This window comes from Phaethon lepturus, unplaced genomic scaffold, assembly GCF_000687285.1.
Source record: "Phaethon lepturus isolate BGI_N335 unplaced genomic scaffold, ASM68728v1 scaffold422, whole genome shotgun sequence".
Lineage (NCBI taxonomy): Eukaryota > Metazoa > Chordata > Aves > Phaethontiformes > Phaethontidae > Phaethon > Phaethon lepturus.
Window position 1 is genome coordinate 57,223 of NW_010525299.1, and position 12,758 is coordinate 69,980.

At 34.8% G+C, this 12,758-nt stretch overlaps 1 protein-coding gene across 2 annotated transcripts in view; it reads right to left on the reverse strand.

Annotated features, from left to right (window-relative positions):
* Window positions 1–12,758, reverse strand: part of DOCK9 (dedicator of cytokinesis 9) — a 100,565-nt gene that overhangs the window by 32,347 nt on the left and 55,460 nt on the right. For both annotated transcript variants that reach the window (XM_010282684.1, XM_010282683.1), the window contains exons 31-36: window positions 9,992–10,170; window positions 9,071–9,187; window positions 7,519–7,639; window positions 6,521–6,654; window positions 3,141–3,255; window positions 1,490–1,556 (exon numbers count right to left, since the gene is read on the reverse strand). In XM_010282684.1, the coding sequence (XP_010280986.1) occupies window positions 1,490–1,556; window positions 3,141–3,255; window positions 6,521–6,654; window positions 7,519–7,639; window positions 9,071–9,187; window positions 9,992–10,170 (733 nt within the window). The remainder of the gene's footprint in view (window positions 1–1,489; window positions 1,557–3,140; window positions 3,256–6,520; window positions 6,655–7,518; window positions 7,640–9,070; window positions 9,188–9,991; window positions 10,171–12,758) is intronic.

The window sequence follows — 12,758 nt, forward strand, 5'->3', positions numbered from 1 at the left end:
CTTCAAACTGCGCAGTCAGAATGGTGTTTGCCTCCCCCAATCTTCTCTATTTGCAAACTAACCTCAATTCCCCTTCTGACACCTTCTTGTCTTTTTCAGATTCGATGTTTTTCAGAAAAAGTTCTTTGCATGGCACGTACCTACCTACCAGAAACACTGTCTCACTGAGGTAATGAGAAACTACTGTAATGACCTGTATTGATACAAAACATCATCAAAACAAACATTACTTGCATTGGCAAAATAGCCTTAGAATTGGAAGAGGTAGACTTTTATGAGCCTTGTTCCTGCTCTAGTTTAAAGAGCTGTGATATCATCCACTGCACAAACAAGATGGAAATTTTATTCTGTATTCCATGTACTGCTATTGTGACAGAAATCGTCTTCGATAATTAGTAATTTGAGATTACCGATTTGATCACAAACCAATTCTATCCAGCCCTTAAATAAGAAGCATCTAAATATTGGCAAAATACTGTTCACCACTGATTCTGTACAGTTTATACCTCAGGCTTCTGAGAGTCTACTAAGGAGGCTCATTTACTTGTTCAGTACTGTCTCTGGTAGAATCAGTATCATGCCAGATGTACTCAAATGATGAGTTAAAATACTGTCTACAGTATATTCCTAAAATATCAAAATATTCAAACAGCAAGGCAAGCGGAACGGCTTCTGTGGTGCACCACTTCAACCAGGCAGTGCTGCATTATGGCCTCAAGCTGCCTCAGGGGAGGTTTAGATTGGATATTAGGAAAAACTTCTTCACCGAGAGGGTGATCAAGCATTGGAACAGGCTGCCCAGGGAGGTGGTGGAGTCACCATCTCTGGAAGTGTTCAAAAAACATGTGGATGTGGCGCTTCAGGACATGGCTTAGAGGACATGGTGGCACTGGATTAATGGTTGGACTTGATGATCTTGAAGGTCCTTCCAACCTTAGTGATTCTGTGATTCACTTTTCCTTAATGTATCAGTCAGTCCTCACTAAGTGTGCACCGGGGAGGAGCGTAGCCATTGATAACAAATACTGGATTCATCCTATTCTTTTCCCTTGCAGAATGGCAGAAGGCACAAGAGGAATGCTAGGAGGACGGTTCATATCCCTTTGTCTCTGAAGTTATACACTTCAATCACTTTTGATCTGCAACTATATAATTTCAGCAGTTCACATTACAAAGATGCATTCTTAATGCAGGCAGGTAACAAGATGGTTGGTGCCGCTTCCATAAGCATCGCAATATTCTGAGCACTACTTGCTGTTTAGGAACTTCCTGATATCACTTCTGTATAGTCTAATTCCAGAAAGCATCATAGAATTGGACAGACATGCAATTGCACACATCAAGTTACGGATAACTTCTAAACAGACAAGATGGCATTATTTTTTCAAACAAATAAATAAAAACATATATACATACTTATATCCACACTCATGTTTTTAACAGCATAGCAAAACGTATGATTTTATGACAAGCTCAACAAAAAGCTTACTCTGTAATTGTGAAAAAGTCCATGAGTTCAGATTTTGTAGCCTTGTTCCAATATGTAAACAATGCGTCTAGGAAAATGAAAAATGTTAAAAACAAGGCAAAGGCAGCAAACACACAAAAATATTAAGTAGAAGAGTTAACGTCAGTTCTTGGTTTTCAGATAACAAGGATTCAGAGAATCTAAAAATGGCTTGTGGGGTACAGATAACTATTGCTATTTAAAGTTTTCCTTGAAACTAATTATACAAATGCACATATCAATTCTCCAAATGAGTTTCTACACTATGCTTTTAATTAATCCATAGTATTCCCATACGATTTCATATTTTAAATAGTAATAATTGTGTAGTCAGTATTGACTACAGTGTTCTAAAAATATAAGACTTCAGGATACTTTGGACTGTTAGTCCTATAACCTGCTTCTTTATAGATTTGTCTCAACATTTTTCAAAATTCAAATTCATTACTTTTTCTTTTAATTTACAATGCTTTACTATGGATAGTTTTTCAGCACTGGTTTCAGATTTTCTTTATTTGCACAGTTTTCAAAAATGGCTATAAATTTTTCACAAAGCTTGTTGTTACATAGCCAAGACCTGGTCTCTTACACCAAAAATACTCAAAATTAGATAAAAAATTCAAAATTATTAAAGATGTGTGGCAAATTTTATTTGACACTTGTTCTTTTCCAGAAGAATTGAGATCAAAAAACCCCCACTGTGCTTATGTAAATTCTAACTTGAATTTCCTAGCAAAACTGACTAATTTTTACATATTTCAAAGTGTAAAATAGTGAAAAATATATTTTTGATTTATTATTCTTTGTAATTAAAATACATAAAATAATATCTATGTAATTACATGAAAATTAACTGTGTGACTGGATATTGAATATTTATTATCCTTTCAATTATGGATTAAGCGGTGTAATAAACTAGAGTTCAAGTACCACACATACTTGATTTTTAGAAATCAACATTAAAATAGGCAGAGAAAATAATTAACTACTTTTGAAATATTTAGCACAGAGAAATTCAATGCTTTTATCAAAAGGGACTTGCCTTCTTTTTAAAATGTTGATCAAGGATAGGAATGATTCTGAGTTTTAAGATCCTACTAAATAATTAAGATTTGCCGTATGCAAATGTAGTATCTCTATACCTCCACAACTTTCTCCAAGATAATATGAGTTTTTAAAAAATTCAGTGGACCATCTCACAAACATCTCAGGAGAACGAAGCACTAATATCCCCATTCCAGAAATGGAAATATACACAGCAATAAAATAATTTGGTTCCCTTTCATACATGAAGTTCTGCAGAATGGAGGAACGGACTAGCCTGAAACTCTTCTACTGATCAATGAACCATTCTTCACCTCCATTTTCTAAATCAGACTGTACAATCACACACAAATATTCACATTCTTACAAAGTCCTTTAGTTAGCCTCACATTTTGAAGGACTAACAAGTATTTAATGCTTACAAGGTTTCAGTCAGAGTTTAATTTGATCAATCACACACATTTGTAAAACACAGCACAACTTCATACCTACACCTAAAATATTCTGCTGATTTTGAAAGGGTATTAAAATCACAGGAATAATCCAATACATGATTTCCAATTTATGAAAAATAGGTGGAATTACCTACCTTCTGACATACTTCTTAAAATATGAAGGAAACACATGAGCAGGCTTTTGATCTCTGCTTGGTCAAGTTTGTCATATCGAACTACAGAACTTCCTATAGCGTTGCTCTGTTGATTCTGAAAAGAAAGCAGACATATTTTGGCTGAAGAGTTCTAAAACTGATAATAAACTACAATGTTTTAAATTGCCTTATTAATTCCTGCAACAGAAAAAGGATCTCAGAACAGAGACAAAAATGTTTCATGTAGAGACAGGTCACTAAAACATACATTACACACATGAAGGACACCAAATTAAGCCTCTTGGCCTTTGTTTATATTTCCTTCTTTCTATGATCCCCGCCCCCCCCCCCCCCCCCCCCAGCGGGAGGGTAAGAGGAAAAATTACCTAACAGTGATTATTAATCAAGTTAATTATACATAGATACCCACATTGTAGAAATCAAGCATGCCCCTTCTGCTTAGATGAAATACTTTGAAAATAAAGCTACTGTTAGGTGATACATATATGCTCCTTTGCTTTTGAAAAGACTTTATGCTGAGTTGTAGACAAACCTGCCTCTACAAAACTCTTTCCATTTAAACATGTAAGAACCCCAAAGAAAACATACATGAATGGCAATATGCATTCTGGAAGATTAACTACCGATAAGTAACTTGCCCTTGCCTCAAAACAAACCAACCAACCAACCCCCAAAAAATCCAGCACAAAAAAATTCATCTTTGTCCCCACTTCATTTGGTTATGCAATTCCTACATTTGTGGGAAGTTAATCAGCAATGCTCAATGCTATAAGTCTGTCTAAAAAGAAAGAAAGAAAGAAACAAACAAAAAACATAACTGATCTTTTAAAATGTCTACCACAAAAAAAGGGAAAAATAAAACTGTGAGAATATATAAATTGAACTTTAGGCAAAGGCTTATCTGTAAAAGAATAATGTCCATACAATCCAGTGTTACAAAATCCTCAGTCTGAGGTTTTTACAGATCTACTATACAAATGTCTGTCTAAAGGATAAGTAATGCCCTTTTTAGTGCCTAATCCTCACTTCCAATATGAGGCCACTTATGCGAATGGAAAATGAACCAGACATTTAATAGGTTTTCTGTCAAGTCAACGGTCTGGTACAATTGATCTGTGTAATTCCTTGGTTTCTACAAGAAAGCTGGATCATCTTGCCTCCACAATCTTTTTAAGGACACACACCAGTGTTGGAAGAAATCCTTCATATCAAAATTAGAAAAAAATAAAAATATAGACTCAAGAGAGAAAAGCACTTGGTTCACAAACACAGCAAGAAGTAACAATACCTCAGAGGTAGAACAACCCTTCCAGGAACATTCCGCACTGAAAGAGGGAGATGTGCTAATCCATGGGGAATAGTTTCACAGGATACACATCAATTGACTACTGAGCCCTCAACACATTCCATGTAAAAGGAAAGAATTGCTGTCCTAAAACGATCTGTGTAAATCTGTCACATACTAGCCACTGAATGGATATCTAGTGAAACCGAATGTGAAACTATGATTAATACTAGCCAGAAGTTACTGCAATTTAGGAAGAAACGGACACTTAATACAAGCCTGATTATTGCAGATTCTAAGGATCTCACATTATCTTTGAAATACCTCTGATGAACAAGGAGGTGCTGTTATACAGCTTTTTGGATACTGAAATAGAGCAGACAATTAATAGGTGGCAGAGCAGAAACAGAATTTGAGTTTCCTAGACTTTCAGATACTGTCCAGAGCACTAGATAATATTCCCTCTAAAATAGTTGAGCATGTACATGGGTAAAACCAGAACTATAGCTACTTTCAAGCTTAATTTAAAATCATGTCAATAACCTATAAAGTATGCACATATTAAAATAGAAACTGATATACTTCCAGCCAATTCTGATTCCCAAGTATAGTTCTACAGGTTATTCTGAAAGAAAATTAGAACAAAAACACGGTTCTTCAGTAACGATATCAAGCAATGAGTAAAAATTCGAAGATAACGTGCACGGAACAACTGATCTACTAGAAAGTTAAGTTTGGAAAGCAATGAATAAGAAGCCAGGATTAAGTATTATTCAGTGAAAAATATTAACAGCATGCAAAACATAAATCCTGTATTTCCTAAATTGGCAGAACAGAGTAGAATTTTCAAAGAATGTTGACTCCTTTGAAAACCCTTTTACTTGGTAAAAACACTACACATCAGTAATTAACAACATGACAACTAAGTAATAGATGACAGCATTGCCATTTAGCAACAGTATATGCACAAGTTATAGCTTTATTTACTTGGTCATGTAAAAGATTTTTTAGTTCTATTTATATTAAAGACCCTAAGACTCAAATTCTGCTGATATTTAAGCTGATTGTATTTTTAGGCTTAAATTAAATAATGTACATGAACTGTTCCAGGTTTGGCATTCAATGGCATTTTACATGCTTACATTGTACATATTTGCCTTGAGATTCAACTGTTGCAAAGAAGTGGCAAAACTACTGATCACACACTTCACTCAGAAGCTTAACTATACCAAGCACAAAAACCAAATACTTCTTGTAACTGAAGAGAGAAAGCGGCATGCAAAATTTTCTCTGGCAAAGCCGGAATTGTCAGAAGTGAAAAATCCATAGTAACACGGTTTTTCTTTGGAGGGTGAGAATTTTCTTCTTCTTCTCCATTTGGGTGCATAGCATGAGCAGAGTGCCTTCTGAGAAGCTTCTCTCTCTGCCACACGAAGGCATGTCAGAGTCAAGGGGAAAAAGTTAACATGTTGTGACTCGCACAACAAGATCTAAGAAAATGAAACGTGGTCAGTATCAACACAAGCTCTAGTAAGACATGACTGAGTACCTCACAGCTACTGCAGCCAGAGCTCCTAATTTGTAATAGCTTTAAAGTGAAATTATTTAGAAAAGTCAAACTAATATAAAAGAAATCACCTAGAGAAAGCACAGCAACTGGTTTTTAAACATTTTAAAAATGCTACATATATTGTATATAGAACAGGATGGAATGAAGGTCTCCACAAATCGAAGAAGCTGTCCTAACTAGAGCTCAATTCTCTCAAGTGAAATTCAATACACTTCATCTAGTGCCTTTCTCTAGCAAAGGAAACAACAACTGCTTGCTTCTACATTGAAAATCTTTTTCTATTTTCTGCAAAACAGCTTAATAAATGCAATGCAAAAAGAGGTCATATGATAATTATTTTGCAAAAGAAAACACTTACGTAAAATTCTGTTTTACAGTTATTCTGGAAAGCCCATTCCCAATGAAGATTACAGAAGTTAACTCTTAGGAGAATTAAGATGAAATTTTAGGAATGCACTTTGGTGTTTTTTTTTTTTTTTTTTTTTTTTTTTTTTTTTTTTTTACCTTGTCAAGGGAATTGCTCTTGTCACTATGTCTTTCTGGAAGACTGCTTCCTGAGTCTGTACTTATAAGCGAGCCTCTTGAGTCAGCGTTCCTCACACTATTAATATTTGGAGTTGATGTGGTGTATGGGGAAGCTACAAGAAAAAAAATCAACAAACCAAACAATATAAAAACCTCAAACAATACACATACTGAAAAAAAAGTCACTCTATACTTTAGTCAGACTTCTAAAACCACCGCATATGTATATATTTTTAAGAAGGCAAACAATTAATTCCACTTAGTTACTTTTAATGAAAACAAACTTACTCTAGAGTTTCAGCAAAGTATATATGTATGTACTTACACAGACTCATGTACAACTACATGCAGACATGCGTAAAGAACATATGTGGCAATACATACACACTTACATGTAGAAGCATGTATATTTAAAAAACTCCCCTTTCCCATTTTTCACCTGGTTTTTTCTTTTTTTTTTTTTTTAAACTGACTAATAAGTGACACAACTAATTACAGCAGACAACAACAAACAGAAAAACACATTAAGAAGACAGACAAGAGGATGCCCACAGGTGTGCACAAGCAGCATTCTGCTTAGAGTTGGTCTCTAACATCACATACAAAATTGTGGATTATGGCACACTTGCCATAAGTGACTAAGGCTAGTCTTGTCTCCTATTTCTCTGCAGGAAGACAAGAACTATCACCTTGGGGTGGGGGGAGAAGCAGCTTTCTCCAGGAAATAGCTTTATTTTCAAATAGAAAGGCAAACCAAAAAAGATCCCAAAAGAAAGATTTCATGTACAAGCTGTGAATTCTGGCCCACGCTGAACAGTTGATTGAATTAGGGTTCTGTTAATGAAAGTAACAATAACATTCAAGTACCTATGCAGAAAGCAACCAAAGTTGGACATAGAACAATTATTTCTGGTAACAAATGAAAAAGCAAACTGGTTCCTTTTAAAATTATATTATTTTATTTTTTAAGTGCTTACCAATGCCAGAGATAACACCAAATAGATCTTTAGGAAGATTGTTATCCAATGTGTTTCCTGATTTTTGTGGTGTTACTAGCTGACTTGCAGTTGGCAAATTAAGTGCATCATCCTTTGCACTCTGTTCGGAAAAGAGGAAAATGTGATTATTGTTCGTCAACATTATGGATTTAGTGAATATGACATAATTCATCTTTAAAAGCACTATTTGCCATGTATTTCTTTCTTAAATTTTAATTTCTCTTAAATATATTCAAAAGGATGGAATGAGATCTTTAGGTATTTGCACTAGCTTGCAATAGCCTAAAACTTAAGATACCTCAGGAAACACTGAAGAAATAATATCCCATTGAATTTTAAAGACTATAAAACGGCTATTTCCAAAAGACCCAAATTACTGTTATTTCAAACACCCAAACGTTTCTTGTTTATTGTGAATTTCTTTCTTAACACCAAATGGAACACAGCAAGATATGGACGAAAATAAAATACATTAATTATTAAATCTTAGATTCAATAAGTGTATGCAACTATAATATATCAATATACAACTTCACAAATTCCATTTGAATTCATCCTCCTGTAGCCCTCTTACACTACAGCTGTTCCAAAAGCACACTCCTTTGAGGTTAAAAATTCTTCTTTAATTTCTAGATAATTAACCTATTGTTCTTCTGGTCCATTTATTTCAGTGTTGGACTGAACTGGAAAATAAGACTAAAAAAACCAAATCTACCATCAATATACAATCTTTTCTGTTGAACAGCAACTACTGGATCTGTTGGGATTTTTAGTGAACATAACTAAATCTCTATGTGTTAGGTGTCAGGGGAGTATCCTCTTGCATAAAAATGAAGTATGTGTGAGTGCCTCCAGTGCCAGGATCTACAAGAATAGAGGCAAACTCTTTATCCAAACTAGCAGGCAGACTAAAGAGAAGTGCCATTTTTGAGTAAAAAAAAAAAAAAAAAAAAGAGACAATTGAATGAAATCTCTCACAGAAAGGGTATCAAAACTGGTTGACAGATACAAAAGGAAGTCCATTAAATTGCCAAAACAACTGGTATTTTTTTCAAGCTGCTTTGGCTGCCCTTCTTAGAACACTCAAAAAGATGCAGCAGGTCCAATGCTGTGTAGTTTACAGTTTGTATCGAAATACAGGCACATGCACCAGAGAGATAGAAAAAGGAAGATGTTATATGGGAGAATAATCCCATGGCAATGGAATGACGCTGTGACAATCTCTGTGGTCTAGCATTCTCCAAAATCTTCAAAGGTTCAAGTAAAGATCAATAAAGGCACTGTAAGCTGTATGTAGGCCCAACTAGCCAATTATCACGTTTGGTGTAATTTAGCTGGACTAGAGAAACTGCAGCCAAAACCATGGAGGTTAACTAAGCTTTTAATCTTATAAAAAGCAAGGAGAACAAACTCGCAGAATTGTGAAGTTTATGAAGCTGCGTTTGCCAGAAGTATGCAGTGTTTCATATATATATTACCAATAAATTATGACAAAAATAATTCTTCATATCAAATAGAAATGGTCACTCACATTGCTGGAAGGGTTAACAGGAAATGGAGACACATCTTTAACATTGATTCGCTGAACATTTTCTATGAGCAGTCCAAAGAGTGGCAAATACATAGTGGCTATTCTTGCTTGATGGCTCTAAACGGAGTTCAACGGTTCATTAACAGATTCATTTTTAATCACCAATTTTTTTTAAGCTATTCACTCTTAAGTTACAAAAAAAGAGCATTTAATAAATATTTGTCAAGCCAGACTCCACATTCATAAGTTAGGCTTATGGCAAAAATTGCTTAATGGCTAAAACAGTGACCATCACTGTATTTCATTCTAATTTACAGAAGATCAGTAACTTTTATTTACTTTTCCAATATAATGCAGAAAAAAAACCCTAAATAATGTGATTTTAGCTAAGACTAACCAAGTAAATTAATATTATGTTAGCTTGATAAATTAATGATATCTTTTACTAAAATTTTATGGCTTCTCCACAGCACAGCTGATGTTAAAAAAAGTCAGGAAAATTAAAAACCACTCAAAATTTACTACCATGACTTGTAGCTTGCTTGTACTCATTTTACAAATAATAGATGATGGAAGGGCAGCTGCCAAATATTAAGAGTTAATATTTAACGAAAATAAGAGCTTTAAAAACATGCATAAAAATCTGATTACTTTAAGAAAAACAGTTGGATTACACCGTGCTAAAGTGTAATAAACACACATAATTATGTTAAAAGGTGCTTTGTGCTTCCATTTGGTAAAAACATAGGATTTGCAAATTCATTTTGATTTAAACCATTTTCATACAGATTTTCATCACAGTCTGAACAGAAATAGCATTGCTGCAAATTAACAACTTCTTTTGTGATAGAAAAAAACTTTCTGTATGTGTGCACACTTAATCTTTTTTATTTAGTACTACTACCACAGAAATACACTTACCCTTGAAGCGTATCTATCATCAAAAGAATGCTTTATCATCAAATTCTTGAGCACACTAATAGCAATCTGCCGCACGTCTCTGAACTCTTGTAATGCATTGCCCACCTCCCTTAAAAGCAGTCCCACTAAGAAGTGATTTTTACAGAACTCATCAGTTAATGAATAGTCCAGGTGAAGGTCTGGAAGTAAAGTATGTAAGGAATAGTATTATTTAAATCAATTTGTCAGTTAATTTAAGGCTGAACTAAAATGTTTCCAACATTATTGACAAATTCATATGTATTTTTATATATATATATAAAAAAATATATAATCATAGTTATTCATATATCCCTAGCCCAATTCACTGCATAATGATGTATTTATTAAACAGGCAATGATGATGTATATTCAATCAACAGAAGCTAGAGAAATCTAAATACATTATTAAAAAAATATTTTAAATACTGTCCAATATTCAAAAGTGTTCCTATTAAATTTACCTTGACCAGCATCTTATAGCTCCAAATTAAAATTTTAAATTTATGTTCAGGCACTGAAAACACACATAGTGCATAAGGTTATGCACATTCTATCTTTCAGGAATTTTGTTGTATGGTAGAAGTAGAATTTAATTTTTAGTCTGTGGTTAAGCCCTAGGTTAGCAAATTTGAAGGACTGCAAGCAAAACATGGATTAAGAAGTTTTAGATTTCTGTACTGCAGTTTTAAGTTCCTTCATTATCTTACACGTTATCTATTATGAATATAGACTATAAAGCCTGCTAACAACTGTGACCTTGGTTAATTGATATTCTCTAAGAAAACAATCCCAAAGATCTGCTGTGTAATGAAGAGGCTGCATTTGCAATACACACGTCCAAATTAAGCAATTTGTTCTCAATATATCAGAACACAAAAGGACACAATAATATTTAAACAAGATAACTTAAATGTGGAGGCAATTTTTCTGCAATGTAGTAAACAATACTACGTTTTCCAGAAATATTTATATATTCAGTGTTAATTGCAATAGAATTGGAATTAAAGAACATTTTATTTGAACATTAGTGCTTAAACCACTGCAATGCCATTTTATTTCATAAAGTATTTCTAGTAGTAACTAACTAAAAATCTATACAAAGTCCCATAGAGAGATTATAGAGACACATGCACACACAAAAACCTGGCACATCTCACACAGCAAAGTCAAACTGCTCCCCTTTAGAAGCATTTTCTGTGTAATAAAATAATCCAGTTCATTTACATACTGAATACATGACAGCTTAAGAGAAACTTTAGCTCGAAGATCTTATTTATTAGAGTGTATGTGTGTTTAAAATTTCAGCTGAGACGGTGTTCAAGAATTTCTCATATTCACTGTCATTGTTCAATACAGTAATCAAAAGACAGATGCTAACCTCAAAGCACTTCATGTTTCAAAGAACTCTCCCGGTAAGGGAAACCATTAAGTCAGAAAGAAACATAGATAAAACAACACAGATGTTCTACAGGCCTTCTTGTAACTCACTTAAGAGCCAGCCATGTCACCTGAGATCTCTTTTGCTCGAGACAGCAACACAGAGCCAGAAACACTTCTGGTAAAGGTCTTTCCTGGCTGAACTCCTAATTCACCAGGGAGCAGCATTTTACACTGTTCTTTATTGTGTAATCAGAAACACTATTTTCTCTAGTTTTGCTCTTAGGACACCTAAACCAACAGCAGATAGTCCCTTTTCTACAGAAATATTTAGGCAGTGTTATTATCCAAGACACCCCTGAAGGCTGAAAAAGCCAAAGACAGAAACAAGTTCTATGCAGCTGTCCAGCTCTTAGTCCCAAATCTTGACTACCACCTTGATGAAAGTTGTAATTAGTTATACTCAAATTGACTAGGCCAGCAGAGTCTACTGAATAAATATTTCAGAAAAAATAACCTAATCTACAAAAACATAAATGTCAGGAAGGTTTGCTTGCTACTTGTAAAAGCACCTTCCTCACCCTGTGCTTACTGATGTCTGCTATAGTTCAATGTCTGGAAGAAATTAATAATGTCTTCAGAGACACAAATGCAATAGCTAACATACTGTTTGTTTTGGCACAAGGCTACATAAGGATGTACCAGGAGCCCAGCTGGGCTAAACAGGGCATTCATGACTGAACTCCAGTGCAAGAAAAAGGATGCATATGAGGTGAAGCAAGAACAAGTTACAAAAGAAGAATACAGAAGCACTGATCAAGTATGCAGGGATATTGCCAGGAAAGCCAAAGCTCAGCTATAGCTGAAACTGGTAACAGAGATTAAGGGCAACAAGAACGGCTACTACCACCACATTAGCATTAAAAGCTTAAATAAGGAAAATGTGAGATATTTGCTGAATGGGGACTGTGATTTAGAGAGACTGGACTTGAGTAAGGTTGAAGTACCCCGTACCTTCATTACCTTATCCTTCACTGCCATGGTTCCCAGGCCTTAAGAGTCTAGAGACTAGCTTCAAGAAAGAGGATTAGCAGTAGTGGATGAGGATCAGGTCAGGGATCTCTCAAGAGACCTCTGGTCATGCAAATCCACAGCACCAGATAAGATGCTGAGAGAGTTAGCTGATATCACTGGAAGACCACTCACTATCACTTTTGTTAAGCCATGGTGATCAGGGGTCTCCTATAATTGGGACCTTGCAATGATTGAAGGTAGGCATTGCACACGTCTTCAGAAAAGGGTGAGAATAATCCCGGGAACGGCAGGCATCACTTTGGTTCTTGGAGAAGTCATGGAGCAAGTCCTCTTG